We start from the raw sequence: 25,407 nt of genomic DNA, 5'->3' as shown, positions 1-25,407 counted from the left end.
TTTCCTCGGGCCATCCTGTCCTTCCTTCCCCTCCTCTTTTTTTCCATCGTACGTCTTTGCTTTCTTCCCTTCGGCCTCCTTTCCTTCATTCCTTGCTGGCTTCCTTCCTTATTTTCTTGTTTCTATTTCCTCTTCCCTATTTTCTATCCCTTCGCTTCCTTCTTTTGCCCCGCCTCCCTCCCCTCCCCTCCCTTCCCCTCCTCTCCCCCCGGAGCGGCAGCTGCTGCGCGCTCGTGGTAAAAAACGATACGCAGTCGCGGGAAGCGCGGAAAGGCCCACGTGTAGACGAGCGGCAGGACGTCTCCCCGGTGGCGGCCGCTCCGCTAATAGAACGGGACTACTGTATTGAGCGTCCATTGACAAAAAAAAAAAAAAAACATTGGCGCTACTTGATTTGGTTTCCTTTTCCTCCTCTTTTTCTTTCATTCTCTCGCTTTTGTTGTCATTCAAAATTATTGAGTAAAATTCTATAAATAATATATCAAGAAGTTATATGTTCATATATAGTAATAGGTCAAAATGATATTTTTCGGTCATTTTTCTCTCATTTCTTGGTTTTCTTTTTGTCCTAACACAATATGTGTCGCATGCACAGCAATGGCTAATCAATATGGCAACACCACCGCACGCTGCCACGCCCTCTCCATGCCCGTTCCAAACGACGGCACATCAACGCACACACACACACACACACACACACACACACTTATTTGTCAGGTTGCCTCATCAGCTTTATTTGGTGCGTGGGCGGTCGTTATCGCATCGTAATAAACGTATGTAAACACACACGCCCGCCCGCACACGCACACTCGTAGCCGATAGCGCAATACACTCATTCCCAGGAAGACTTTCCCACACTCTTGACTAAGCGCCTTCAGACACTTTCACACAGAGATCCTGTAAACTCAATGAAAAAATGGATTCATCTTTGGCCTTCACACAAAAGCAAGCAAAGGCCGAACGCTTACGCGTGCAATTTGATACACTCGATGCGCTGTACTCTCGGTTTGAAATCACATAATTGAGTAACTTAACTTTGCAGGATTTTGTGTGAAAGTTCTAGGATGCCAAATGCCAGCACTTCGGTTTCAGCGCTGATGCAACAATTTTTCTTGGTCTCTGTGTGAAAGCAAAAAGATCAATATTGGATGTTTATTCAGTAGCTGATGCACCATTTTTGCAGAGTCTCTGTGTGAGATCAGGTAATGAAAAGGCTACCTTTAGAAAGTTTCTGAACTTTCATGCGTGTTTAGTAGGATCTCCGTGTGAAAGGCTTGTGTGCAGCCTTCAAAAGTCCTGCCTTTGCTGGGTAAAATTTGAAAGCAAGACGTGAATACCAATTTTGCAGAGTCTCTGTGTGAAATGAGATAATGAAATAGGCTACCTTTAGAAAGTTTCTGAATCTTCATGCATGTTTTGCAGGATCTCTGTGTGAAAGGCTTGTGTGCGGCCTTCAAATGTCCTGCCTTTGCTGGGTAAAATTTGAAAGCAAAACGTGGATAGCAATTTTGCAGGATCTCTGTGTGAAAGTGACTTTTGCCTGTGCACTCCTGTAAAACATCTTCAACGTCATAGGAAGACAAATAGAAAAAAAAAGAAGGAAGCAGGATTATGCAAAGGGAAAAAGGACTGAAAATAATAAATATAAAATTTTGCCGATGCGAGGGTGTAAAAGGAGAAAAGAAGGCAAAGAAAGGAGGGAAGGAAGAAAGAAAGGAAGGCGGTGGAGAGGCTGAGAGAAGAAAAGGAGTCATGGAGAATGAAGAGGCCCTCGGCTTCTTTTACAGTTTGAAATAAAAAAAAAAAGAAGACGCCGCTCGAGGAATTCCATTCAAGCTTTTCGCAGAAGGCTGGGGAATTTCTTGGAAGAAAAAAAAAAGTTCCCGTGGGAGCGTCGGTTAAAAAAAAAAAAAAAAAAAAAAAAGCTTCTGCAGCCGAATGTTTTTTTTTTTTTGAAAGCTCGAGCTCGCGTTGCTAGCATAGCATGTTGGCTTGCAAGCTCAATGCAACATATCACATATTCACTCAGATCTCAAAGAATGCGATTCAAAACATGAATTAAATTCATTCAAATGAAAGTTCAGTACTCCCTTGTGATTGGCCGCTTTGTTGCGGGCGGGCGGGGGCGTGCTCATGAAAATCCCCAAATAAATCACCCGACTGTTAATCCCCCCCCATCCTGAAGATGGCAGTAACGAGCAAAACGTCAACTCCGCACGGGCGTGCCGATTAAACGCAAACAGCAAAAATGTGCTTTGCTTATCGCAAATTCACCATTTTTTCCAGCATGATGTCATCGTGTGACAACGTGGAGCGGATCATCTGCTGGAAAGGTCGCGGCCTGACTCCCATGTGACTCCTTCTTGTTTGTTCCAAAACATTTTCATCCTTTGTGATTTATCGCCTCAGCGGAAGAAAGGAAGGAAGTTTTTTGCTTTTTTTTCATCGTCATATGAGGGCATACTGACGAAATGATTCATGAAGCACTGCATAGAACTTTTTGGATGGCACGGCGGCGGCAAATGAATATATTTCCATGTATTTGGCAACCAAGAGCCCCATCTAGTGGATTAAAAAAAATAATTACAGGTGCTTCACGAGGCGCCGTTTCACCGCATCACTAATTTTCAAAACAAATGTGGTGGTGTTTTGTCAGACATTTTTTTTTGGTATGATCTTGAACTTTGACCTTGGCACTTTGACCCGGAAAAATCGCCCCTTGTGTTAGTGACCAGATTTTGTGTAAAATATGGCTGAAGTACATGCGATTGAGTGTGTGTGTGTGAAAAAAGTCAAGTTTCCGGCATGTGTGACAAATTGAATCCGGTGAGTCAGAGTGAGTGAAAAGCCTTTGATTTTCAGTGAGGTGCTTTTTCCCGTCAGGAAAAAAAAAAAGGACAGGAAATAAGTCTATTCGTCATTCAGGATGGCCAATCAAAAAAAAAAATGTGCGTTAGTCACCAAGCTATCAAAGTGCGCTGCCAAGCGAGGTCCGCTTCAAACGCTTTCTGCTCTTTGTTTGCGGCCAATGGTTGCATTCCTTTCCGCCCACATGATTGTCTGGGCCAATCAGGGAGCTGGGAGGGTATTCCATTCATTCCTCGGTGCTGAGTCCTGCCGCTTGTGCGTGCGCGCGCGTGTTTATTTAAGCTTTCACTACTCAAACACTTCCTGTGGAGTTGGACTCACTTGTGACCCTCCTTGTCTCCATTGCGTCCTTCACTTTTGTCCTTTAGTCGCGGGCGTGTGAAGTTGACCAATACGTGTTTGGGGTTTGCGTCTCATCGACTCATTCAATCCCAAAGGAAGAAGAAAAATATGACTGGATCTCTTGCGTCCTTCATTTGTGTCCTGGCTCCTTCGCTCGTGTCTTTGTCTTATATTCCGTCTCCTGACCTTGGCTTGTGACTTTTTTAGACTCCTTCCGCATCGCGTCTCACAAATGTCCCCTCGTGTCCACCGATTGACATTTCCTTTTGTCCTTCACATGTGACTTGAGTCCTTCACATGTGACTTGAGTCCTTCACTTGTGTCCTCCTTTTGTCTCTTATTTTTCATTTCATCTCCTTCACTTCTTTGAGCTCCTCCATGTTTTGTGACACTCGCTCCTTGTCCACATTTTGTTTCCCTGTGCACTTATGTCCTTCACTTGTGACTTGTCTCCTTGGTGACTGGGCTTCCTTTGCTTCCTTCTTTTGCCTCCCGCTGTCATCTTTTGTCACCCGTGTCCTTTGCGTGCCATCTCGCCGTCTCTTGGTCCTCTGGGCTCGCTCTTTTTTGTCATTTCCATCCTTCGCTCGACTTCTTGGCTCCCGCGGCCTTCCGTCCTTCACCCGTGACTCGATGGTTGCGGCGAGGCGGATGGAAGCGGCGTTCCGTCCCGGCGATTGACCAGAGGCCTTTTACGATAAGATCGCTATTTATTAGCCCTGCAATCTCCAGCAGAAGATGAAGATGAAGTAGAAAGTGAGCGCAATAAAGTGGAGTGACATCTTTACTTTTCTGCACCGCCTGCCTGCGGCGACCCCCCCCCCCACCCCCACCCCCAGGGGTGGGCGAACATTCCCCAAGCCACATTCCAAGTCATGTGATCTGCGCAGCCTCCAAGCTCAGCACTTTCACGCTGGACTTCCGCGAGTCTTCCAGGCCACGGAGGAACCCCCCCCCCCCCCCCCCCCCCCCGACCCCCCCAGCTTCTGACACAGCTCCTGTATGTCAAGCTTCTACTTTATACTGCATGCAAAATGCTTGAGTGACACCGACAGCTGCAAGCAAATTCCTTCTGTGTTTTAACATACTTGTTTTTTGAGGTGGGGGGGGGGGGGGTTACGACCCCCATATGGGGAGGGGGGCAGCAACCTAAAGAACCAGATGTTTTAGGTCTAAATGAGAACATTGTTAGGACAGGGAAATACATTTATTTTGATTTTTTTTTTTTGATAGCTCTTGTCTAGGTTTCTTTGAGACATTTTGTATATAATTCGGGGGTTTCAAACATACGGGCCGCGGGCCGGTTCCGGCGCACAAACGAGTTTAATCCGGCCAGCGAGATGATTTTGTAATGTAAAATATATAAAAATGAGCTTATTTTTTCAATATATGAAAAACTTGAAATGTTTTACGATTAATAGTGATGCTGTGCTTATACTTATTTGGGACATTATTGTTGTTTTAAAGTTATATGAATATATAATTTTATTGGCCCGGTCCACTTAGAATAGATTTTTGCCACAATCTGAGTGAAATTTCAGCTCCCTCGTGTCTTTCAATGCTTTCCCATTTGAAATGAGACGACTTTGAGGTGACGATCAAAGGATTGAACAAAATACCGCACCGGGTTTAAGTGAGTTTACATAAGAATATAAAACAAAATAAATAAATACACACCCTGTGAAACTGAGAAAATTGCACCACTAATCACAATTTGAATTTGTATAACATTGAACAAAATAAAGGCATTCTGCAAGCGAGCCGCACAATTCAGCAAGAACTTGCTTCATGTTCCAATTCATTTGCTCTGAACTTGAAAAGAAGCCTGCGCCAATCACGGGGCTGAATGCAAAATTGGAATTCCGGCGCTGGGAATTTTAAGGCATACATGCTAGCAACGTGCATGAATGCTCTTTTTTTGTTGCTTTTGGGGCTTTTTGTGAACGGTTGAGGGTGAAATAAGATGCCACGGACGTTTTTGACTCCAGCTCGCAGCTTTGAAAAGCACACACACATTCCCTGGAAAGCCGCAGTTGTGTTCCTCGAGTGTTCCCATCACTAACTTATGTAACCGACTTTTTGGCAGTGCCGGCACTTGTTGTGTGTATATGTGTGTGTGAAGTTCTATATGTGTGTTTGAGTACATTTTCTCAAGGTGAACTTGTACGTGTCCTTTTTTTTTACTACGGTGGGGACCAAATCTGGGGTTTTACTGTCTTTGCGGGGATATTTTGTACCATTTTGGTCGAAAACTACAAGTTTAAAAGCTCTTTTTGAGGCTTTGGTTTGGGTTTGAATTGAATTTTGGTAGATGTTAGGCAATCTGCTGAGACGCTTACGTTAGGAACGCGCGGGGATGTCCCCACTTTAGCGGGAAAGGCTGTGTGTGTGTATCTGGCTGCGTGTGGGCAAAGCGGGCTCCTCTCACTCACCTGCGAGGCCTTGAAAGTTATGCGCATACTTTCCATATCTTAGCAACTTTCTTGAACTTTTCCACTTTGTTGCTCATACATTGCAACATGCGATAGCATACTACACAAAAATGTGTAATTACGCGAAAAGAGTCATTGGAAGATGATGTTTCAACTATTGCAAGTTTGTCCGCGTGAAATTGTGACTTTGAACAGCGATCTTTCCAGCAGTGGCTGGATATATTAATTATAATATTATATCAATGACTGCGCGTGCAGGCGCTTCCGAGTACGGCAAGGTTACTTTACAGGTTTGTACCCGTCAAATTCGGCCGCATTGAACGGAGTCGCGGCCCCAGGGTCAATATTTGCCTGAGATTTGCATGCGCGGCCGTCAAGTGACGTTGCAGAACATTCCAAAGCTTATCTGGCAACTGAAAATTCTTAGCTGCTCAAAGAAAATTCACCAGAGTGAAACGGCACTGACGCAAGCGCCCGGAACCGCGAGGGGACACTGTAAACGTACCCATATTGAAAAGGTTAGCTTCCTTAGCCCATCCGTGGCATTTTTGCATCGTGCTTTAACGCTAAGCTAACAGACTTTTGTACGACCGAGTCATGTGGTTTGTCTGGTTCTCGTACGCCAACAACTTTTGCCTTTTGTATCCTGAATTTTCTTTTGTAAGTAGAGACGTTATTTTTCAGAAGAGGCGTTTCGTAACCCAAATTTTTTGTAACTAGAGACGTTCGTAAGTGGAGGTAGCGATATTTAAAAAGTGAATAATGCTAGCTTTCTTCGCCCGTCCATGGCATTTTGCAACGTCCTTTAGCATTACAGACTAGCTAGCTTTAGCTAACAGACTTGAAGCGAGCAAACGGCTTGAAGCGAGCACTCCGGGCCTCTTTTTTGAGTGCGGAATAATCTTCAATGCACGGGTTTATCTCTTTGGGGTGGCGGGGCCCTTTCAAGGGCGTCCCCGAACGTTCCCGGGTCAGCCTGGAGAGCCCGTCCCGGGTCGTCCCCGGGGCCCCCTGTGCGCACAGATGCCAATTTACTGCAATCTCAAGATGAAACTGTCTTTTCAGGGTGGGCCCGGGGCGGGGGGGGCATAGGAGAGGAAAACGAAAGTGCGTCTTGAGTAATGGTGTGTGTGTGTCGAGTAGCGTAAAAGGAAGTAGCGACTCCCCCGCAGGGCGGTTGGGGTATGCAAGTGCTACTGCGACGGAAGCATCTGTCACTCAATCGCCGCACAAACGCGTGCGTGTGTCCATTTTGTTTTGCCTATGAAAGGACATTAAAACCAAGTAGAGCATCTGCGGGGAGTATAAAAATGGGGGGCGCACAAAGTAACGCGTCAGCAGCTAACCTCATCTGTTAAGCTTTATTACCTCCGCCAAGGAGATTAGAGAAATTTTGTTAGTGTCAGCTTTGGCCATTTATGGGTTCCTTTCCAACTGCCTCGCCGTTATCTTTGGGCCACATTCAAAGGCTAAGTGTGTTACATGAAATAAATCAACATATTATTTCATTACATTATGCTTTTGAGACATTTTAACAAAGCATGGACACATTTTCAACTGGGTTCATTATGGGTATCCAGAATTTGGGCATTTTATAAAACTCTGATGGCCTGATAATGAATCAATTTAAAACTTCACAAAAGATGCTGCTGACGCTGTGAACTCTTTGTACTTTTTGGTTAAGTAGGAAATTAAAACAATTGTGAGAGTTTATAAATATTTCGATACCTATTAAATATAATTCAAGAGCAAGAGGCACAATTTCATATAATGTCGGCATAATTAAGTCATTTTAAGAATCATCAATTAGCATCATTATCAATTGAAAGTGATTTCCCCACAACGTCGTTAGGCCAGGAAACGCTGTCGGGATCAATTTCAAAATAAAGGTTTTCCAAGGCATAGACGAGAATTGGAGAACGTAAGATTTGTTTTGAAGATGGCGAAGTTTTAACGAACACTTGTGTCTGCGGTTAGCTTGACTTCTTCCTGCGTACATTAAAAAAAACAAAACATGCACCCAAAGCAAAAAAAACGAGGTGCAGGCCGGAGAAATAAATTCCATTTCCTGTTCTGCAATCGTCATGGCGCATTCTACTACTACTGTCGTGTTTCTTCACAAAAAGTCGACCAATCGTCACCGTTTCCTGTCGCTGCGTTAGTCCGCTTTCCAGCTGTCATGCCAACGAACCTGTGTGACGCCCACGTGTCACGGTTAACTGGCAAACGCCATCGCACTTCCTGCGCTGTGTCAATATTAACACACACTCACAAAGGCAAATACGAGACAATGCACACATTGGAGACGTTACTTGTGTGTGTGTGGATACGCAAGGTGGACTAGTGGTTAGCGCGTCACACTCTTGAGGTTCTGCGTTTGAATCTTATTTGGCGTTTGTATGTTTTGTCCGCCACCTTGTGGTGACGAAATAATGACAGAAGCGTTTGTAAAATAAAGAGACGGACTGAGGCTAACTGATTGATTCGTCTTGCAAAAAAATGGCGGAGCGAAAACATTTGTGAAATTCCCACCTCTGAAAAGTATTCCTTGCTCGGTTCTAACATTGCTATACGTCAACGGCCTGTGGCATTTTACACTAGTTGTTAGCATTAAGCTAGGTCGTTTATTGAAAGATCGATGAGCTGACTGCCAGCGTTTTGTTTGTTAGCTTGTCAGTTTTGCCTGTTAGCATTGAGCTAAGCTAAGTTGTTGATTCAAAGTCAGGTGAGATGACTGCCAGCTGTTCGTTCGCTAGCTTTGTCAGTTTCGTTTGTTAGCATTGAGCTAAGCTAAGTTGTTGATTCGAATCAGGTTAGCTCTCGGCCACCATTTTGTTTGCTAGCTTCTTCAGTTTCCTTTGTTAGCATTGAGCTAAGCTAAGTTGCTGATTCGAATCAGGTTAGCTCTCGGCCACCGTTTTGTTTGATAGCTTTGTCAGTTCCGTTTGTTAGCGTTGAGCTAAGCTATGCTGTTTGTCGTTTATTTAAAGACTGATATTCCTACTGCCACTGTTTTGTTTGTTAGCTTTGTCAGTTTTGTTTGACAGCATCGAGCCAAGCTACGTTTTGAATTTAAGGACAGATGAGCACCTGCGCCTTGAATTTTTGCTCGCAAGTCCAAGCCCCCCAAAAAAACGCTTGAACGAGGGCGAGCATCTCGAGAAAACCTATATAAGCGATTATATTAGCAAAGCCTTAAATAAACAAGAAAAAAGCCCCGGAAGCTTGAGTAGTTGACATTTTTCTGGTCCTGTTGCGCGTTTTCCGGCCACATCGCCTTTAAGTTTCCCGACCCTCCCCGTTTTTCTATAGCCCGCGCAGGCCGCTCGTCGATTGGCCGAGAGCGGCGCTTCCTCTCGGGCTATTGGCCGGCGGGGCAAACAGTGAACGGCGGCCCCTCACGTGCCGCGCCATGCATACATACATTCATCCAGATGCACAGGCGCTGGTGCACTGGATGAACCCGCGTTCGCACGGGCTTCCTGGAAACGGGGGAGTTCAGCGAAAAGCCAGACTGACTGACTGACAGCTGTTTTGCATTGCTTGCCGTCATTTGCTCGCGACCGCATGGCGTTTTCGTCCAACTGTCGACATCTCGCCAGGAGCGTTTCTTTTTTCTTTTTTTCATATTCTCTCTCTGCTTGAAGTTTCTTCCCGGTGGCCTCCCGCAGCAGCGTGCACGCAGTTTACGTTTACGCAGCTTAAAAAAGAGAAAAACTTTGGCAGGTCTCTATAAGGTTTTTTTTTTTCCGCCTATTAGAACTTTTTTGTGGTGCTATTGGGTCTAAAAAAATAAAATAAATAATAATTATAATAATAAATTTCTTTTTTCTTTCAAAAGACTGTATACCATTTCAGAATAAATTTGTCAAACTATTTTTAGGGGAAACGCAAGCGCGTCGTTTGAGGTTGTGAAGATTATCTTGTGATTAGTTGAGAGGGGGTGAAATTCAAGCAGGGGTGGGGGCGGGGGGTGTTAAGCCATTGTTACGGGGTTGTGTGGAAGACCCCCGCCACCTTGGCCCTCGCTGTCAGCGCCCAACGCGGCCCCCTGAATAATGGCCAGCGTTTGATCACCGTGAGCAGTCAGGACACTTTCAAGGTCCCCGCTCAAAACCGGACAGGACAATCATCAAAAGTGAGGGGAGTTGCTCACAGCATTTTGGGGCCCCCCGCGTATTGTCCGAGACCAACCCAGCCCAAGCCGCGACCGCCCCTTCTCTTTCTCTACAGCACACTTTTTCAGAGGTTGCGGGTGGCACTGGGACGTGTTCCCAGAAAAAGCAGGCGGCTTCTTGGTAAAATAGCCAGTGTTGGGGCGCACGCGTGTGCCCGCGGTGGGGACAGTTTTTTGTGGGGGTACCTCTTGCACGGGAGTGTCCAAACTCAGTCCTAGAGGGCGGGTATGCAGCATGCTTTACAGCAGATATCTGATGAAAATCCTGATCGTTTGAATCATCTGCGGAGGAAGAAAAAAAAACTTGTAATTGCATTATGTTCAATGGGATGTCCCCACTTTGATAGAAAACCCTTTGTGCGTGTGTGCCCACGGCTTTGCTACATGGTGGGGAAGAGATTGTGTATTTCTCTGTCTCTGTGGGGACTTGTGGGGCCCATTTCCACAAGTCCAGAAATGCTTTTAACAGCGTGAAGACTTGTTTTTAGAGTAGAGCTTTGAGTGGGGTTTTAGTTGGGGTCAGCTTAAAGGTTAGGCAAATTCTGGAGATGTTTAAGAAAAGGTGATGTCACTGGGATGTCCCCAGTGTGATAGAAAACCCCCTCGCGCGTGTGTGTGTGTGTTTGACCCGCATGAGGCAAGTTTGATGGCAGAAGCTCCATCTGTCAACGTTCTCAGATTCTCGCCTTGCTCTTATGTTGCAGCAGAAGAATTCCCGCATATGCGACAGCACATCGGGATTCAATCAAGTGTGGGAAAGTTCAGCTTTTGCACATTGCTGGGGTGGAGAATCCAAATACAAATACTTTGTTATCCTAGATCAGGGCCCACCAACCTCACAGAACTAACGCTTGCCCCCATAAATACACATTTTACTGGCTATATATTAGGGTTGTAGCAAAGACTGATTTGAACTCTTTCAGTGGCAGCCATTTTTATATGATATTTTACGAACGGCTGGACACTTAAAGACGTAAAATCACTTCTTTGGGATTGAAATAGTTAACGAGGCAGACTTGGAATGCGCAGTACTTGTCTTTTTTTCATCCTAAAATGTTTTGCGGTGCCATTTGTACCGATTTCATTGAGCAACGACGTTTTGAGATCTGAGTCTTTTGCAGTAGCTCGTTTGACCCTTTTCAAATGTTTGTTGTCATGTAAATGCCGGCGGTCGAAAATGCGACATTCAAATCTGTCGGACGGAAGAAAGACTCCGTCGCCTCCTCCCGATTGGTGGAAGCTAATTGCATTTAACGCATGACGTCGACGCCGAAGATTAGCGGCACAATTGCGCATTGAATCCCAAAACGGGGTCTCGGCGGGAGGCCCGGGGGTTCCCAAAGAACAGGACTCCTTTGTTTCCCGGAAGTGGATTCTTCAAAGACCTTTGACCCCTTGAGGATTTAGGATCATTAACTGCTGACCCCCGCTCGCCTCTTCCCCCCGCTATGGCCAAATTGTCTTTTGGCAAAACCCCCAGACTCTTTGGGGGCGGATTAAGGCCAGACAGTGAAGTGGTGTCCCCACTAGATTAAGAGTCTAGCTACCTAGCTTGTATCTTTTTATCCAGCTAGCCAGTATGTATCTATCTATATAGCTAGCTAATATCTAGCCAGCATGTATCTATCTGGATAGTCAATCCCTAGCTCGCTAGCTAGTATGTACTGTATCTATCTGGATAGTCAATCCCTAGCTCGCTAGCTAGTATGTACTGTATCTATCTAGCTAGCTAATGTCTGGACAGCTAGATCGTAAGCATCAGTCTAGCTAGCAAGTATCTATCTAGCCATCTTGTATCTAGCTAACCAGTACACATCTATCTATATAGCTAGATAGTGTCTAGCTACCTTGTATTTATCTAGCTAGTCAATCTCCCGCTAGCTAGTTAGTATGTATCTATCTATGCAGATAGCTAATACTGTATCTACATAGCTAGATTGTATGTATCAGTATAGTGAGCTAGTATCTATCTAGCTAAATAGTATGCAGCTATCTATCTAGTATCTATCTAATTAGAATGCATCTACCTATATAGAAAGCCAGTTTCTAGCTAGCTTGTGTCTATCTAGCTAGTGAGTTTGGATCTATCTAGCTAGCTAGTATCTATGTAGCTAACTAGTATGCATCTAGCAATCTCGAATGTATCTAGCTAGCTTAAATCTAGCTAACTACTATGCATCAATAGCTCGATAGTATCCATCAATATAGCCAGTATCTTTCTAGCCAAATGGTATGTGTCTATATCTCTTGCTAGCTAGTATCTAGATAGGTAGATCGTACGATCAGTCTAGCTAGCTAATACGTAACTATCTAGCTCTCTTGTCTCTATGTAGCTAACTAGTATGCATCTAGCTATCTAGTATCTGTCTAACTAGTTTGTATCTAGCTAACTCGTATGCCTCTATCTACATAGCTACCTAGTAGGCTATCTAATGATTTAGCTAGTATCTATAGAGCTAACTAGTATGCATCTCTCTACTGTATATAGGTAGCTGTATCTATTGATCTCGCTAGTATCTATTTAGCTAACTCGTGTGTATCTAACTGGTAAGTATATTTAAATGATAGATCATCTATCTATCTATCGATCTATCTATCCACCCCCCCCCCCAAAAAAAAAAACCCTGGGGGCGGATTAGGGCCACAACAATGAAGCGGTGTCCCCACGAGATAAGGAGTCACTTCGCTTTCTTCACGGGGGAAGGGGTCGTCAATGCTCCACCAGCTGATCCTGTGGAGCCGCATTCCTGCGGAGACCCGAACTCCTGCTGAGCGACCCCCAAGAGATCACCGGGAGGATCTCTTTTAAAGGGGGGCACAATTGGAAGCCGAACGTTCCACCCTCGATTCACAGAATTTACAATCGGGTGTGAAAATCCCCTAACACATTTGTTGAGTCAAATATTATTTGGAGTGAGGCTTATATTTGCCAAAGTTTTTTTTTTTTTTGTGTCAATGACAGGGGTGTCAAACTTATTTTAGCTCAGGGGTCACGTGGAGGAAAAACTCAAGCGCTAAAATCATAACGGCGCTCAACTGCTTTCTCTATTGCTGTTTTACCTCGCTATTTTTATTCCTTTTAAGTCAATCGGGACAAAATATAAGTTTTATTAAAAAAAACAAAAAACTATTACACAGGTTTTCATTTATGGCAATGTCCACAGTAGGATTACCTCATTGTTTTTCTTGAGGTTCAAAGTCAGACCTGACAAAGAAAAGATAGTGATTTTATGACTGTTTTGAAACAAAGGAAACAAACAAAAAAGAAACAAACCAAATAAAAAAGTTAAAAAAATCTCAACTTGCAGATTTGGGCAACTGCGGCTACTTTTACACTGTAGACAGAAATTTAAGCTAGCCGCGTTGTATCATTCAGCTAGAAACACATTTTCATATGTCTATCAGGGACTACATGCGCACCTCCCCTTCGAAAAAAACAAAAACAAACCAAACGTACGTGTGTTATAGGTCATTAAAAAATGACTGCAAAGCCTTTCGCGTCAAAATGAGACAGCTGCAGCGCGTGTGTGCTCGTGTCCAATTGTTGTAAAAGCAAAGAAACACATTTTGTCTCCACCAATGAAAAGTTCATCTGTCACTGCCACTTGCTGCAACATGAAGCATCCCTCTGTCCGCGCACATGTGCTATTCTAGCAAGCTATCCCTCTCAAGCTAACTTAGCTGGTTCTTATCTATGTATGTAGCAAGCTAGCTAATAGCTTCCAAGTTTATATGTATTTATCTATCTAGCTAGTATGTATCCATCCATATTAGCTAGATAATATCTGGCTAGCTTGTATTTTTCTCGTTAGCAATTTCTAGCTAGCTAGTATCTATCTATCTATCTATCTATCTATCTATCTATCTATCTATCTATCTATCTATCTATCTATCTATCTATCTATCTATCTATCTATCTGTCGCTAGCTTCTATCGCTAGCTAACTTTAATTTTTTGCGCTAATTTGGCAACATGTCACTGTTAGGCGTACACAGTTGCTCACTGTTAGCTGTGTGTACGCGATTAGCGTGTCAAACGTTATTCATTTGTGTAGCCCACTGTTTGAAATTGTTCATGTGTTATGTGTGTGTGTGTGTTGCAGCTGTGTGGTCATTCCTCAACAAACCGCCGTCAAACAATCAAGCCTCGAGTGTTCGTGAATTCTTTATCTACAGCTTGTATTTATCTACCTAGCTTACGCTATCCAAAATGCTGGTAGTGAATTCATTTTTTAATTAATAAAAAAAAAAGTACAAAATGGAGTGGTCATAGTGATATCAAAGCAGCCGGGATTACCTACAGGAAGATAAGTCGACGTTTGCAGACACTTTCATGCTGTTTTCCAAGATGGCCGATTTTTGATTCCTCTTTTCATTTATTCTTCACCTTATCACCTGAGATCCTTTAAAACAAACAAAAAAAAAGCAAACATGAAACTGTTGTGGCATTATTTGTTGTGGATTTCTAAATAAAAACCCAACTCATTCAATGCCAATGACGTAATTTTATGTTTTGTCCAGACATTCATTCTCAGGTTTTTATTTATATTTTTCTTCAAATATTTTCAAGCGTTAGACTAAAGGCCTATCTAAAACTGTCTGGTTGAGGTCTCAAATTTCGTTTTCCAGCTGCCAAAATTTCTGAAAAGAAGAAATCAGTCGACGGCGCACGTTATTGAAAGATGAAAGTAGCAAAACTAGGGAATTCAACTGGCAACACTTATTTATTTATTTATTTTTTTTTTGCACTTGACTCAAGCCGGTTCTCCACACTCTCTCACGCGCACACTTTCACTTTTGGTCCGACTTCCCGTCAAGGCGGAAAAGACGAAGGTGGGCTGTGTTTCGGGGAGCCCCCCTCCCCCTGGGCTTTCTTTCAAACTTACTAAAGATAACAGCGGCGGCAAACACAGCTGGCCAGGTTTTCCCCCAAATGAGACGGGCGACCGGCGTGGACGCGGGGGGTGGGGTGCTGCACAGCTTTTTTTTTATGATTGGGTGGGGGAAGGTTAATGAGGGTCGAAGGTGGCTTGGGGGGAAGGGAGGGGGCGCTCCTCCTTAACAACCTTTACAGCCATCACGATGGACGCTGAAGAGGGGGGATTAATCCAGCCAGTGGCGCAAGCACTCAACGCTAGCTAAATTCAAGTCCCAAAACTCATTTGAAACCTTAACTAAGCTTGTACACCAAAATTCACGCACTAACCACGAGGTTGAAACGCTCTAACCCGCATTCCAACTCTGAAAAAGGAGCCTCCATTTGAAACCCTAATTTAAAACCCGAGTTGGAAACCTGAATTCTAAAACCCTACATACATCATTTCAAAAAAAAAAAAAAAAAACAAAAAAAAAAACATGACATCCAAATCCTACTTTTATTTATGCATGGGTATTCACGGGGTGAAAATAAAGAAAATAAAAAAGGCGATTTTATTGAAAAAAAAAGACACCATGTATAGAAGGCATTTTTATTTGAAAAAACACCAGACTATATAGAGTAAGGCTTTTTTTCAGAAAAGATCATGTATAGTAAGCTTTTTTTTTTATTAAAAAAGACCATGTAGAGTAAGGTATTTTTCCCCCAGAAAATAAGTTTTTTTTTCCCTCAGAAAAAAAGACCATGGGGTAAGGCGTTTTTTATTGAAAAAACACCATATATTGTAAGGCATTTTCCCCCAGAAAATAAAAAATGGCATTTTTATTGAAAAAAGACACCATGTATAGAAGGCATTTTTATTGGAAAAAAACCCAGACTATATTTTTTTTTCCAGAAAAAAAGATCATGTACAGTAAGCCTTTTTATTAAAAAAAACATGTATAGTAAGACAATTTTCCCCCAGAAAATAAAAGTTTTTTTTTCCCTCAGAAAAAAAGATCATGTATAGTAAGGCGTTTTTATTGAAAAACTACCATGTACTGTATAGTAAGGCATTTTTCCCCAGAAAATAAAAAAGGTGTTTTTATTGAAAAAAGACACCATGCATAGAAGGCATTTTTATTGGAAAAAACATCAGACTATATAGACTAAGGCGTTTAAAAAAAAAAAAGTATAATAAGGCGTTTTTATTGAAGAAACGACCATGCATAGTAAGGCATTTTTTCTCCTAGAAAACAAGATCGGGTATATAAGGCATTTTTATTTGAAAAAAGTCCATGTGTTGTAAGCCTTTTTTTTCTCAGAAAAAAATGTTACTCATGTAGAGTAACGCGTTTTTATTGGGGGAGAAAAAAGACCATGTAGTTTTTTTTCCCAGGAAAAAAGACCAAGTAAGGTATTTTTTGGGGAAAAAAAACGACCATCTGCCCATCATACTAAACACGGATCTACTTTTTCAAGGGGAAAAATGCCTTCATAAACTTTTTTTTGAAATATTAAAAACTCCTTACTATACATGAGTGCGTCTGTGTAAGGCTTTTTATTTTTTATTTTTTTTTCTGCTGGTTTCAGTCCCTTTTAGCCCCCGTCCTGAGAGGTGAAATTTGGCCATCCGTTCAAGAGTTGCAAATGAGGGGCAGCACCCGGACGCATTGTTGTGAAGCGGCAAAATTCCCCTCTGACGTCACGTCACACTCTTGCTTTCAGCATTTGACACATAAAGGGAGCTTACTCAACATTTGGCATCTGCCCACACGCACAAAAAACACAACAATACAAAATCCCCAAACGCAAAACTATGCGTATATTCGTCTTGTTGGCTCAGAGTTGAGCAAGAAGAAGAAAAAAAAAAGTTTATCGGAAGCTTTTACGGCATGTGATGTGTTCACTGGCTCGTTATCTGAACACACCTGACGCTCACCTTGACCTACATCACACGCACACACGTGTCCATAGCGACACACGGTTGCACAACACGCGACTGTCATGTAAGCCTCGTCCCCACCCGTCGTATACTCGGGAGGGGCGGAGTCGTATACTCGGGAGAGGCGGAGCCAGGGACAAGTTCAGGTGCGAATGCGCTTTTCATATTATGTGCACCAACGCTCCTGTTAAGTTTGTTTGCAAGGGCGATAAAGTCAAGGTGTATTTACTAATCCAAACGTGTCAGAAATGTGTAAAATCCATCATTATATATTTTTTGTTTACCAGAGTGTTATGTTAATTTCTCTAGAACAGGAATCATGTGTCTGGGTCACACTATCCTGAAGTGTCACAAACTATAGATTTTTTTTGTGTAATGACAAATCCTAACAAGTCTTGCAAACCCCCTCAAACGTGCCAAAAATGCACGAAATTCATCATTTAATACTTAGATTTTTACCAGTGTGTTATGTTAATTCCTCAGGAACAACAATCATGGCTCTGGGTCAATGTGACCTCGAGGTGTATCCAATGAACCTAAAATATCAGAATTTTGACCCATGTTTATCTTAATCGTTGTCACAAATGCACAAACAAAAATGTATTCAAATTGGATATTCTGGTTATATGTAATTACCAGTGTGTAAGAGGAAAAGCACTATTGTCAATATGACCCAGTGTGTGTCCTATTGCACTATCACGTAATAAGCTGTTTTAAGTGTGTGCATGTAACATTACTAACAAATCTTGCAGCGACCCCCCAGAAATAGCAGTAATATTTCTGGTTCATTTAGGCCTATGTTTGGCTTTGAAATGTACTCACGAATGTGTAGACAGATGTCATTTTTTCGGATGATGGTTATAGTTACCTTGGCTAATAAAAGGTATTGTACAAAAAAATAAAAAAATACTGTCTTTCTCCAATGTTATGTTCGACCCAGAACAGGAATGTTACAGGCACGAGTGACGTAATGTTAATAGTGCGCCTGCTAATGCTAATGTTAGCACACACGTCAATCAATAGCAGGACTAAAACTAGCAATAAATGAAAAACTAGACATTAAATGGCAATTGAACTCACCTCTTGTGGATGAACCAGCACAACGTATCATTCGAACGTCATCACCGTCGACACGTCGTAAATCTCGTAAGAGGCCCACTTTAATTACTTAACGAGCTACTGGTTGCCAAAGCGCCAAGAGCCACAAAGGACCCAAACTTAGCAGCGCGGAACGTGCCTGTCTGAAAAACTGCTTGAACTTTAAATGCGTCTTGTACCGTAGCAGCTCCCAATTTTAATTTGTACCTGCTATACATTTGAGAAAAAGGTTCTTTTGTATAGGAGTCACCAACATGAACTTAGCCCTCCACCTATCCCGCCTTCTAAGCAGGCAGGTGAAGGGAGAACTTGAACACCATTTCACAACAGTACTACAAATATTGTAATGTGATGCCACAAAAAATGACAGCTTTAATTCAAACCCAGTCTCCATTTTAAGTCAATAAATTTACAAGAATTAACTCTTGAGGGAAAAAAGAAAACTATGCAAACATCACAACAGCGTTATTTTGGAGAATTTCTTAACATTTTTAAATTCCTGAGGAAGAATACCGCGTAGTATGAAAAAGTTGTATTTGGGTAGAGGCAATTCAAGCAAAACATTTAACTCTTAAATTTTATCGATATTTAAAAAAAAAAAAAAAAAAAAGTGCTGGTGGGAAAAAAAAACATCTTTATATTCAAAAAATTCAGATGGACAAACTCCCGGGAAAACGAAACTAAACAAAATAATTTACAATAACAAAATGTACAGTTAAAAAAAAAAAATCTGTACAGTATTTTAGCCACCTACGAAGTGAAGGTGGACACGGGTGGGGGCGGGGTGTGTATATGTGGAGGCGGGGCCAAGGCGGAGGTAGCTTTTCAAACTCATCCCTGCAGTCTTTTTTTCGCTTCGACGACCACCGACGAAGTTCTACTCCCGACCGGGTCGGCGCGCATCAACCAGAGAGGTTCACAGCAGCTACTTCCTGTTCCGACAAGACTGAAAACCCCACTGGGGGGCGTGGTCCCGGCACATGTCAAAGTGGACCGTGCCGTTAACAGAGGAAGTACAAAAACTTGAGTGTCACAGTGTTTCCGCCGCAAAAAAAAAATCAAAAATAAAACTTGGCAAGATTACAGAACATGTCAAACTTGAGGCCCTGGGGCCTTTTAGGGGCCGAAATCAGCAAATAAAGTGTCAACAATCATGGCTTTTTTGCAGGTTGAATTGATTTTCAATCAAAAATGTTTTTTTCCCCATCACTGTTGTAAACAAATTATTTTTCTCCACCAACCATGTTCATAAATTGAGATTTCATTGTACAGTGGACCCAGTTGTGAGCAAAAATCCCAGATCCAACAATATTTTTTCCCAATTTTTTTTTTTAACTATAAAAGTTTCAATAAAATGTCAATAAACTGGGTTGGATTAAAAAAAAAAAAAAGTTAAGCAGGTGATCCGGTAAAAAAAAAAAAATGTAAATAAGCATGAGACTTTGCAATTAACAAACGAGTAACTATGTGATGTCAATGTGGGGTCCACAGTAAATGTCAAGACTTGGTTGTCCGGCGGGATGGGAAACGAAGCCTCATGAAGCACCAGTGATTTCACTTGTCTCCTCTAGATGGTGCTCTTGATTCAAAACTAAACAGTACATCTCTTCGACTATTTGAACCAAGAGCACCAGTAGCAGCCCCCCCCCCCCGAAAAAAAAAATCACAAGTGCTTCAGGAAGCTTTGTTTATCCATCAGTAGTTGTCAGCTTCAACAATAAACAAGAACAAACAAACAAACAAACAGAGTTTGAGGTATCAAATGCTGACCCCTAAAAAAATAAGTGGAAGCTCCCGGAAGTGGACGTCCCCCAAAAAGACCTGAAGGCCACCAAAAGTTCTGATGGCGGAGGGATTGCTGGTTGCTATGGCTACAAGACGTCCTGAATGCACAACTCGCTTGCAATTTGGGCCTCGGAGGTCAAAGTTGAGGACGATGGCCCCCAACCCTCCAATTCTCTTTGAGACTCTTCCAGCCATTTTTTTTTTCTAAGCTTCATCCTGCAATTTTCCCAGCCAAAATTTTTTTTTTAGCAAGTGGTGCATGTTCAAGTTTCCCCACAAGAACTGACCTCGTTTGTGTGTGTGTGTGTGTGTGTGTTCAAACAGTCAGCAGTCAAGGCATGGCAACGTGTGTGTGTGTGTGTGCGCGTCCATCATTGTGCGTTGCGGTCAGCGCATCCCGCTCCGTCCCTAAAGCAAAAAGTCAAGCGTTTGGTCCCTCCTCAGGAGCGCGGCGGCGTCCGGAGGAGGCGCAGGCGCGCCTTGAGCTCCTCCTGCTTGGCGCGCAGCTTGTCGCGGCGGGCGTGCAGGCGGCGGGCGCCGTCCTCCAGGCCGCGGATGACGTCGCGGGCCTTCTTGAGGATGACCACCTTGGAGGCCTTGTCGTTGCGAGACAGCTCGGGGATGTTGTCGCGGAGGCGCACGAAGCAGTTCTTGAGCTCGTTGCGCCGCTGGCGCTCCATCACGTTGTGCGTGCGCCGACGCTCCTCCTCGTCCTCCGTCTCGGCCGGCTGCCGCCACGGGGCGTGGTGATGCTGCTGCTGGTGGTGGTGGCGGGCGTGCGGCGCGGGCGCCGAGGCGTGCTGGGCGCGGGGGCGGCGGCCCGGGGCGGGCGGCGGCGGAGGGGGGGAGGCGGGGCGCGGCGCCGCGTAGTTGTGCTGCAGCTGGATCTCAAAGTGGTGGCGGCGCAGGGCGCGGCGCTCCTCTTCCTCGTCCTCTTCGTCGCCACGCCTGTGGCCCGACGGGCAGCGGCCCACCGTCACCACGTCGATCTCCTCCTCTGTCGCCGCACAAACACAATGCTGTGAGCGCTACACTTGGGACAAATGTGCTAAAATAGCCCCGAAAATGCTAATTCATGCACTAAATTTAGAATCTACTCTGGTGGGTTAAAAAAAATAAATACAAAATTTGCAACTTCTAAAATATCATTAAGTCTACGGGAGATTTAAAAGAAAAACATTACATTTAGCGGGGGAAATAAAGCCTGATGTACAAAATTCACAATTATCATTTGAAATCCACGTTTGATTTAAAAAACAAAAAAAAACAAACAAACAAAAAAAAAGCCCAGATTCCAAAATATTTAAAATCTACTTTGGGGATTAAAAAAAAAAAAAAAAATTAAAAAAGCATTTACCTAAAAATTTTTTTTTTACTTGTTTTTCATTGAATAATTTTTCCTGATGTGTGAATTTTGAAATTTTGGAATCAGTAAAGGGATCATTTCATTGTGGCAAATGGGCAACACGTGCTTGAGAGTTTGAACGCTGAAACGGTGACTACAAATCCATTCAAAATTTTCTTTTTTTTTTTTTAACGCAAAGCGGTTCACCACTTCCTGTACGGTTAACAGCAATGCCAGTGGCCTGCATGAGTCATTACTTGTTTTCACACACGCGCTTAAGCGGAGAGTCAGACAGCCGGCAGCTAAGCCCCGCCCACGCCGCCTTTGAAAACCCCATTGACGGCGGCGCGCGAGCGTCTCACCCGAGTCGCTGGACGAGCACGGCGAGGCGTCCCCGCCCGCCGAGTAGTAGTCCGACGTGGCCTCGGCCGCCCGCCGGCCCCCCATCAGGCTCTGGCAGTCCAGCGTGGAGCCGGCGAGCTCCTCGAAGATGCCCATGTCCATGTCCGACAGCAGCGGGCTGGAGCCCAGCAGTTTCTCCTCGGCGCCTTTCTCCGACGCCAGGCATCGCCACAGGCCGTCCTCGCCGGCGTCCTCCTCGCGGGGACGCCCCCCTCCCCCGCCGCCGCCGCCCCCCTCCTCCCTGTCGAAGGCGGCGTTCCAGTCCAGGTGCATGTCGTAGTCCTCCAGCAGGATGTCCGACACGAAGCTGAGCTGGTCGCCGCTGGACAGGGGCTTGGCCCCCCCGCTGGCGCCCGCCTTCATGGGGGGCGACTGCGGCGGGGTGGGCAGCGACTGCAGGTCCTTCATCAGAATTTGGCAGAACTCGTCGTCGAAGAGCAGCGGCTCCGAGTAGAGCCAGTCCTGCGGCTGGGCGAAGCTTTGCAACATCTTCAAACTGCTGAGACACCCCCAGGAAATACAAAAAAATGAAGGCAACGGCAGAAACAAAAAAATCCAGATAAGCGCGTTAACCCCAGAGCGAAAGTGAACTCAAGACGTCTACCCGAAGCGTGCCGCCTTTTATTCATGTTTACATGACTGGGGCTCCACCCACTCTTTTCAAGGCTGCAACCCCCCCAAAAAAGAAGCCCACACCCTTTTCTCACAACGTCACTGCAACAGCTGGAGGAATCGTAGGAGGGGGTGCAGCAACACCTTCTTTCAACAATTTTCAAACAAGAGCATGAAAGAGGTCAAGCAAGTCTCACTTGACGCAAAACACAAGTGGCACTTTTGTAAGGCGCCGTGCAGCTCTTGTGTGCAGGGCGTGGAGGTCATGTCACAATCACATGCTGCGTGGAGGTCTTGCAAGTCGCCGTGAACAACAAAGCCGCACTGTGTTCTGCATGCGTTTCACACACGCATCATGTTTTCTCATCAATGGCGATCCGCGAGTTTCCTCGTCTTTAGTTTCAACGTGACGTCCAACAAAACACACCCACGCCGATTTACTCTCAAAAGCATAAGGCGAAGAAATACGCCGCGCGTTTAGCGAAGAGCGCGTCGCTTTCTGCGCCATGATGCAGCCGGTTCAAAATGTGCGCATTTCCTAATGAGGGGTGGTTCCTCCGCAGTGATGTCAAAAACGCCCTAGTGCGGCGTTAATTTGCAGCCACGTGTGCGCTTTTTGGAGCGCTCTCATCGTCTTACAACCACAAACACCGGCGCCGAATTACTTCTAGTCACATCGCATAAACGCGCAAAGCGAATAATTCATCAAAATCGACGTCGTTTTACAGTCATTAATCAGCTTGTGAAAATGTGCGCTATTCCTAAACGGAGGTTTGGGTGAGGACGACACCCAGCGGCGTCTCGATTCGTTTAAAAGCCACGCTCGTCACACGCCCAGTTTCTACGCGTGGGAACCTTCCCCCGGAGCTTTTCCCCTCAAACTGCACCGGTTGTCGTCGTTTACACTTTCAGCCCGGTCGTCATAAAGACAAGAAAAATCCCCCACAATAAAAGAGAAGCGCTCTTACCGGCACTTGTGCTTTCAAAGAGACAGTTCAATTGGAGCTAAGTGGAAGAAAAACATCCACGGACGTCGAAGTCCACAAGGAGGCGAATGTCCGAAGGGGACGACGACTATTCGGCGGAGAAGAGAAGCTGCAGCGGCGTCAAGTCGGACCGGGAACCGAGCAGCATGTTGCGCGACCGACTGCTCGTGAGCAAGCGGCTAGCTGTTAGCACGTAAAGTGGGTGTGGCCGTCGGGGCCGCAGCGCTTTTATCGCCGAGGCTCGCCCGTGTCCCTCCGCGAGGAAAAACCGCGCCAAAATGACACCGGCGACGCACCGGAGCGGGACCGGTTAATTAATCGTCGGCAAAAGTCGCTTTTTCCAACAGGTCCGGGCGGGAAAGCGACTGGGGCGGCGGTACCGAGGAAAGTATCGCGCGAGGTGGGTCTAACTCTTCCCGACGGCGTAAGGATACCAGGCGCAAACTGCGATTCAAGGAAAAGGATGGCTGTAAAAGTTAGCACGTCGACACACGTGGACCTAGAGGAGAAACCGGGTGTCTCCCTGCCTGTCTCGCCCCCAACGGCTGTCTGTCTCTTTTTAAAGGGCCAGTACATAAATTGTACCCGACTTACGTATCCAAAATAAATAAACGAGGTCTTGTTCGGAATTGTAACAAGTTCCAAATGTTAAAAAAAAATAGTTTGAAATTAATGTTACCGACGTTAAAAATGTAAATTATGTTGTTCAAAGTACTGTTACTAAAACACAGTCTCAATTTCCATCACAAAACAGCAAACATTATATGCACATTTATTTAAATAAAAGAAAGTTACTGATTGAATTTGATACTATTTGGAGTTATTTTAAAATTATGTATTTTAGCTGGTGAAATTAAAAAAGTAGAAACAATAGTTTGTAAAGAGAATTTCCTTATCAATTTTTTATCAAATTTCTATGCTGTTAAGCATGCAAAATAATCTGATCGCATTAGTTTTTTTAAATATTAAAAATACAGGTTGCAAGCTTATTATTTAGGCAGCTCAATGAAGCCTCAATCACGAGCTCGCCCCCTGCTGGTTGGCTGACTGCAAGCTAGCATCTATAACTGGCAGTGAATGTTAACTACGAATATCGCGGAGGATTCAGTATACAATTTCAAAGGAAAATGTCATATTTTTTTTACTGGTAGTAAATTAAGTACTCAAGTAATTAATTACTTCAGGTAACGATGTACTGAGACAATCAGTTATTTTAGGTAATTAATTACAAACGTAATCAATTATTTTCGACAATGACGCACTATAGCAATCGACGACTTGATATAATTAAGTACTGTAATCAAGTGATAATTTAAAGTAAAAATGTAAAGTAATTTAAAGTAATTTAAAGTAATGATTCACTTTTGGTATTAAAGTACTCAGATATTTGGTTACTTTAAGTACTATAGTCCTTTATGTTTACTTTAGTGCATAAACCCTAAACTTATAATACTTCTATTAATTGATTACTTTAGTACCTAGTCCGTGATTAGTTTAGTTCTTAATTCATTTAGTAGCAAATATTTTAGACCCTCCCTTAGCCAAAAAAAAAAAAGAAAAATAGAAGAAAAAGAAATAGAAGAAAAAGAAAAATAAAATATATATATATAAAATATATATAATGTGTACATTTCCTTATTTGTGATGTGACTTGATTGTTATTTCTTCCTCCAGAATGACCGAGTCCAACTTTGTTCCAATTTTCTCCACTTTAGCCCACTTTTCTTTGTTTTGTTTTGTTTTTTTTCTCCCTCTCCCCGTCGGTGCCCCGCAGCAACACATCAAGCGGCGCGGGATGCGCGAAAGAGGTGAAGCGTGTCCGAGTTGGCAGGACCGGAGCTCCCGTACTTGCGGGTCTTTTTCCTCCGCCTCCTTACATAACGGACGGAGCGGGGACGCGCTGGCCCGCGCGGCCAATCACAAGCGGCCGGCCCCGGCTGCACGTGAGCCCTCGGCGTGCTCCAAGGAATGCTGCAAGGAGACGCCAAGTTTTTCACTACCGCAAACTGAGACGCAAATTGTCCTCCGATTCCTATTTGCACATGTACACATACATACGTGCATAAAAAAAACAACCAAAAAAGGCAAAAAGTTTGATGATTAAAGAAAAAACGAGATTTTTACATTTACTTAAACACAACATAACAAAGTCATCAAAATGATAGAGAAAATAATCATCGACGTAGAAAATGAAATTGATTAAAATATATAATAAATGATCATTTATATTAGGACAATATATGAGTTGTGCATGGTTTCCAATTTGCAAAATTGTTTCATTCAATTTTAGATATTTTTTTCAGGATCATCTACATTCAAATAGTCGTTTAAAAGTGCAAAGCAAAATGACTCAAAAAATGGTCAAAATTCCGCACAAAATGCGGTATTTTGTCCATTCCTTTGATTTTTACATCAAAAGCGTTTCACATCAAGAGGAAAGCAAGGAAAGAAGACACTAGGGAGCTGAAATTTCACCCGACGGTGACAAAATGACCCAAAATGATCAAAATACTGCACAAGGATTCCTTTCCTTTGATCTTTTCATCAAGGGAAATTCACAT

General features: G+C 43.8%; 1 protein-coding gene and 1 long non-coding RNA gene across 3 annotated transcripts; both read right to left on the bottom strand.

Moving 5' to 3' along the window:
• Positions 1-9,739: 9,739 nt before the first annotated feature.
• Positions 9,740-17,796, bottom strand: LOC148419533 (uncharacterized). Its single transcript, XR_015866591.1, has 3 exons — positions 17,699-17,796; positions 14,120-14,221; positions 9,740-10,101 (listed from the first exon to the last, which is right to left on the bottom strand). It is a non-coding gene; the product is annotated as an uncharacterized LOC148419533 (long non-coding RNA).
• Positions 17,797-18,063: 267 nt separating this feature from the next.
• On the bottom strand, positions 18,064-23,435 carry LOC148419532 (uncharacterized). 2 transcript variants are annotated; one of them, XM_088424559.1, is made up of 3 exons: positions 22,829-23,435; positions 21,209-21,744; positions 18,064-20,498 (listed from the first exon to the last, which is right to left on the bottom strand). In XM_088424559.1, the coding sequence occupies exons 2-3, from the start codon at positions 21,735-21,737 to the stop codon at positions 19,942-19,944; spliced, it is 1,086 nt and encodes a 361-aa protein (XP_088280685.1). In that variant the 5' UTR covers positions 21,738-21,744; positions 22,829-23,435; the 3' UTR covers positions 18,064-19,941. The 2 variants fall into 2 exon arrangements, with proteins under 2 accessions (XP_088280685.1, XP_088280684.1); XM_088424558.1 differs by having other exon boundaries at positions 21,209-21,747; positions 22,829-23,434.
• Between the last annotated feature and the right edge of the window lie 1,972 nt (positions 23,436-25,407).

The sequence above is a fragment of the Hippichthys cyanospilos genome, chromosome 9 (assembly GCF_059441005.1).
Source record: "Hippichthys cyanospilos isolate Australia breed blue-spotted pipefish chromosome 9, RoL_Hcya_1.0, whole genome shotgun sequence".
NCBI classification, from domain to species: domain Eukaryota; kingdom Metazoa; phylum Chordata; class Actinopteri; order Syngnathiformes; family Syngnathidae; genus Hippichthys; species Hippichthys cyanospilos.
The sequence above is the reverse complement of the archived record's forward strand: the minus strand, read 5'-3'. Positions and strand labels throughout refer to the sequence as shown.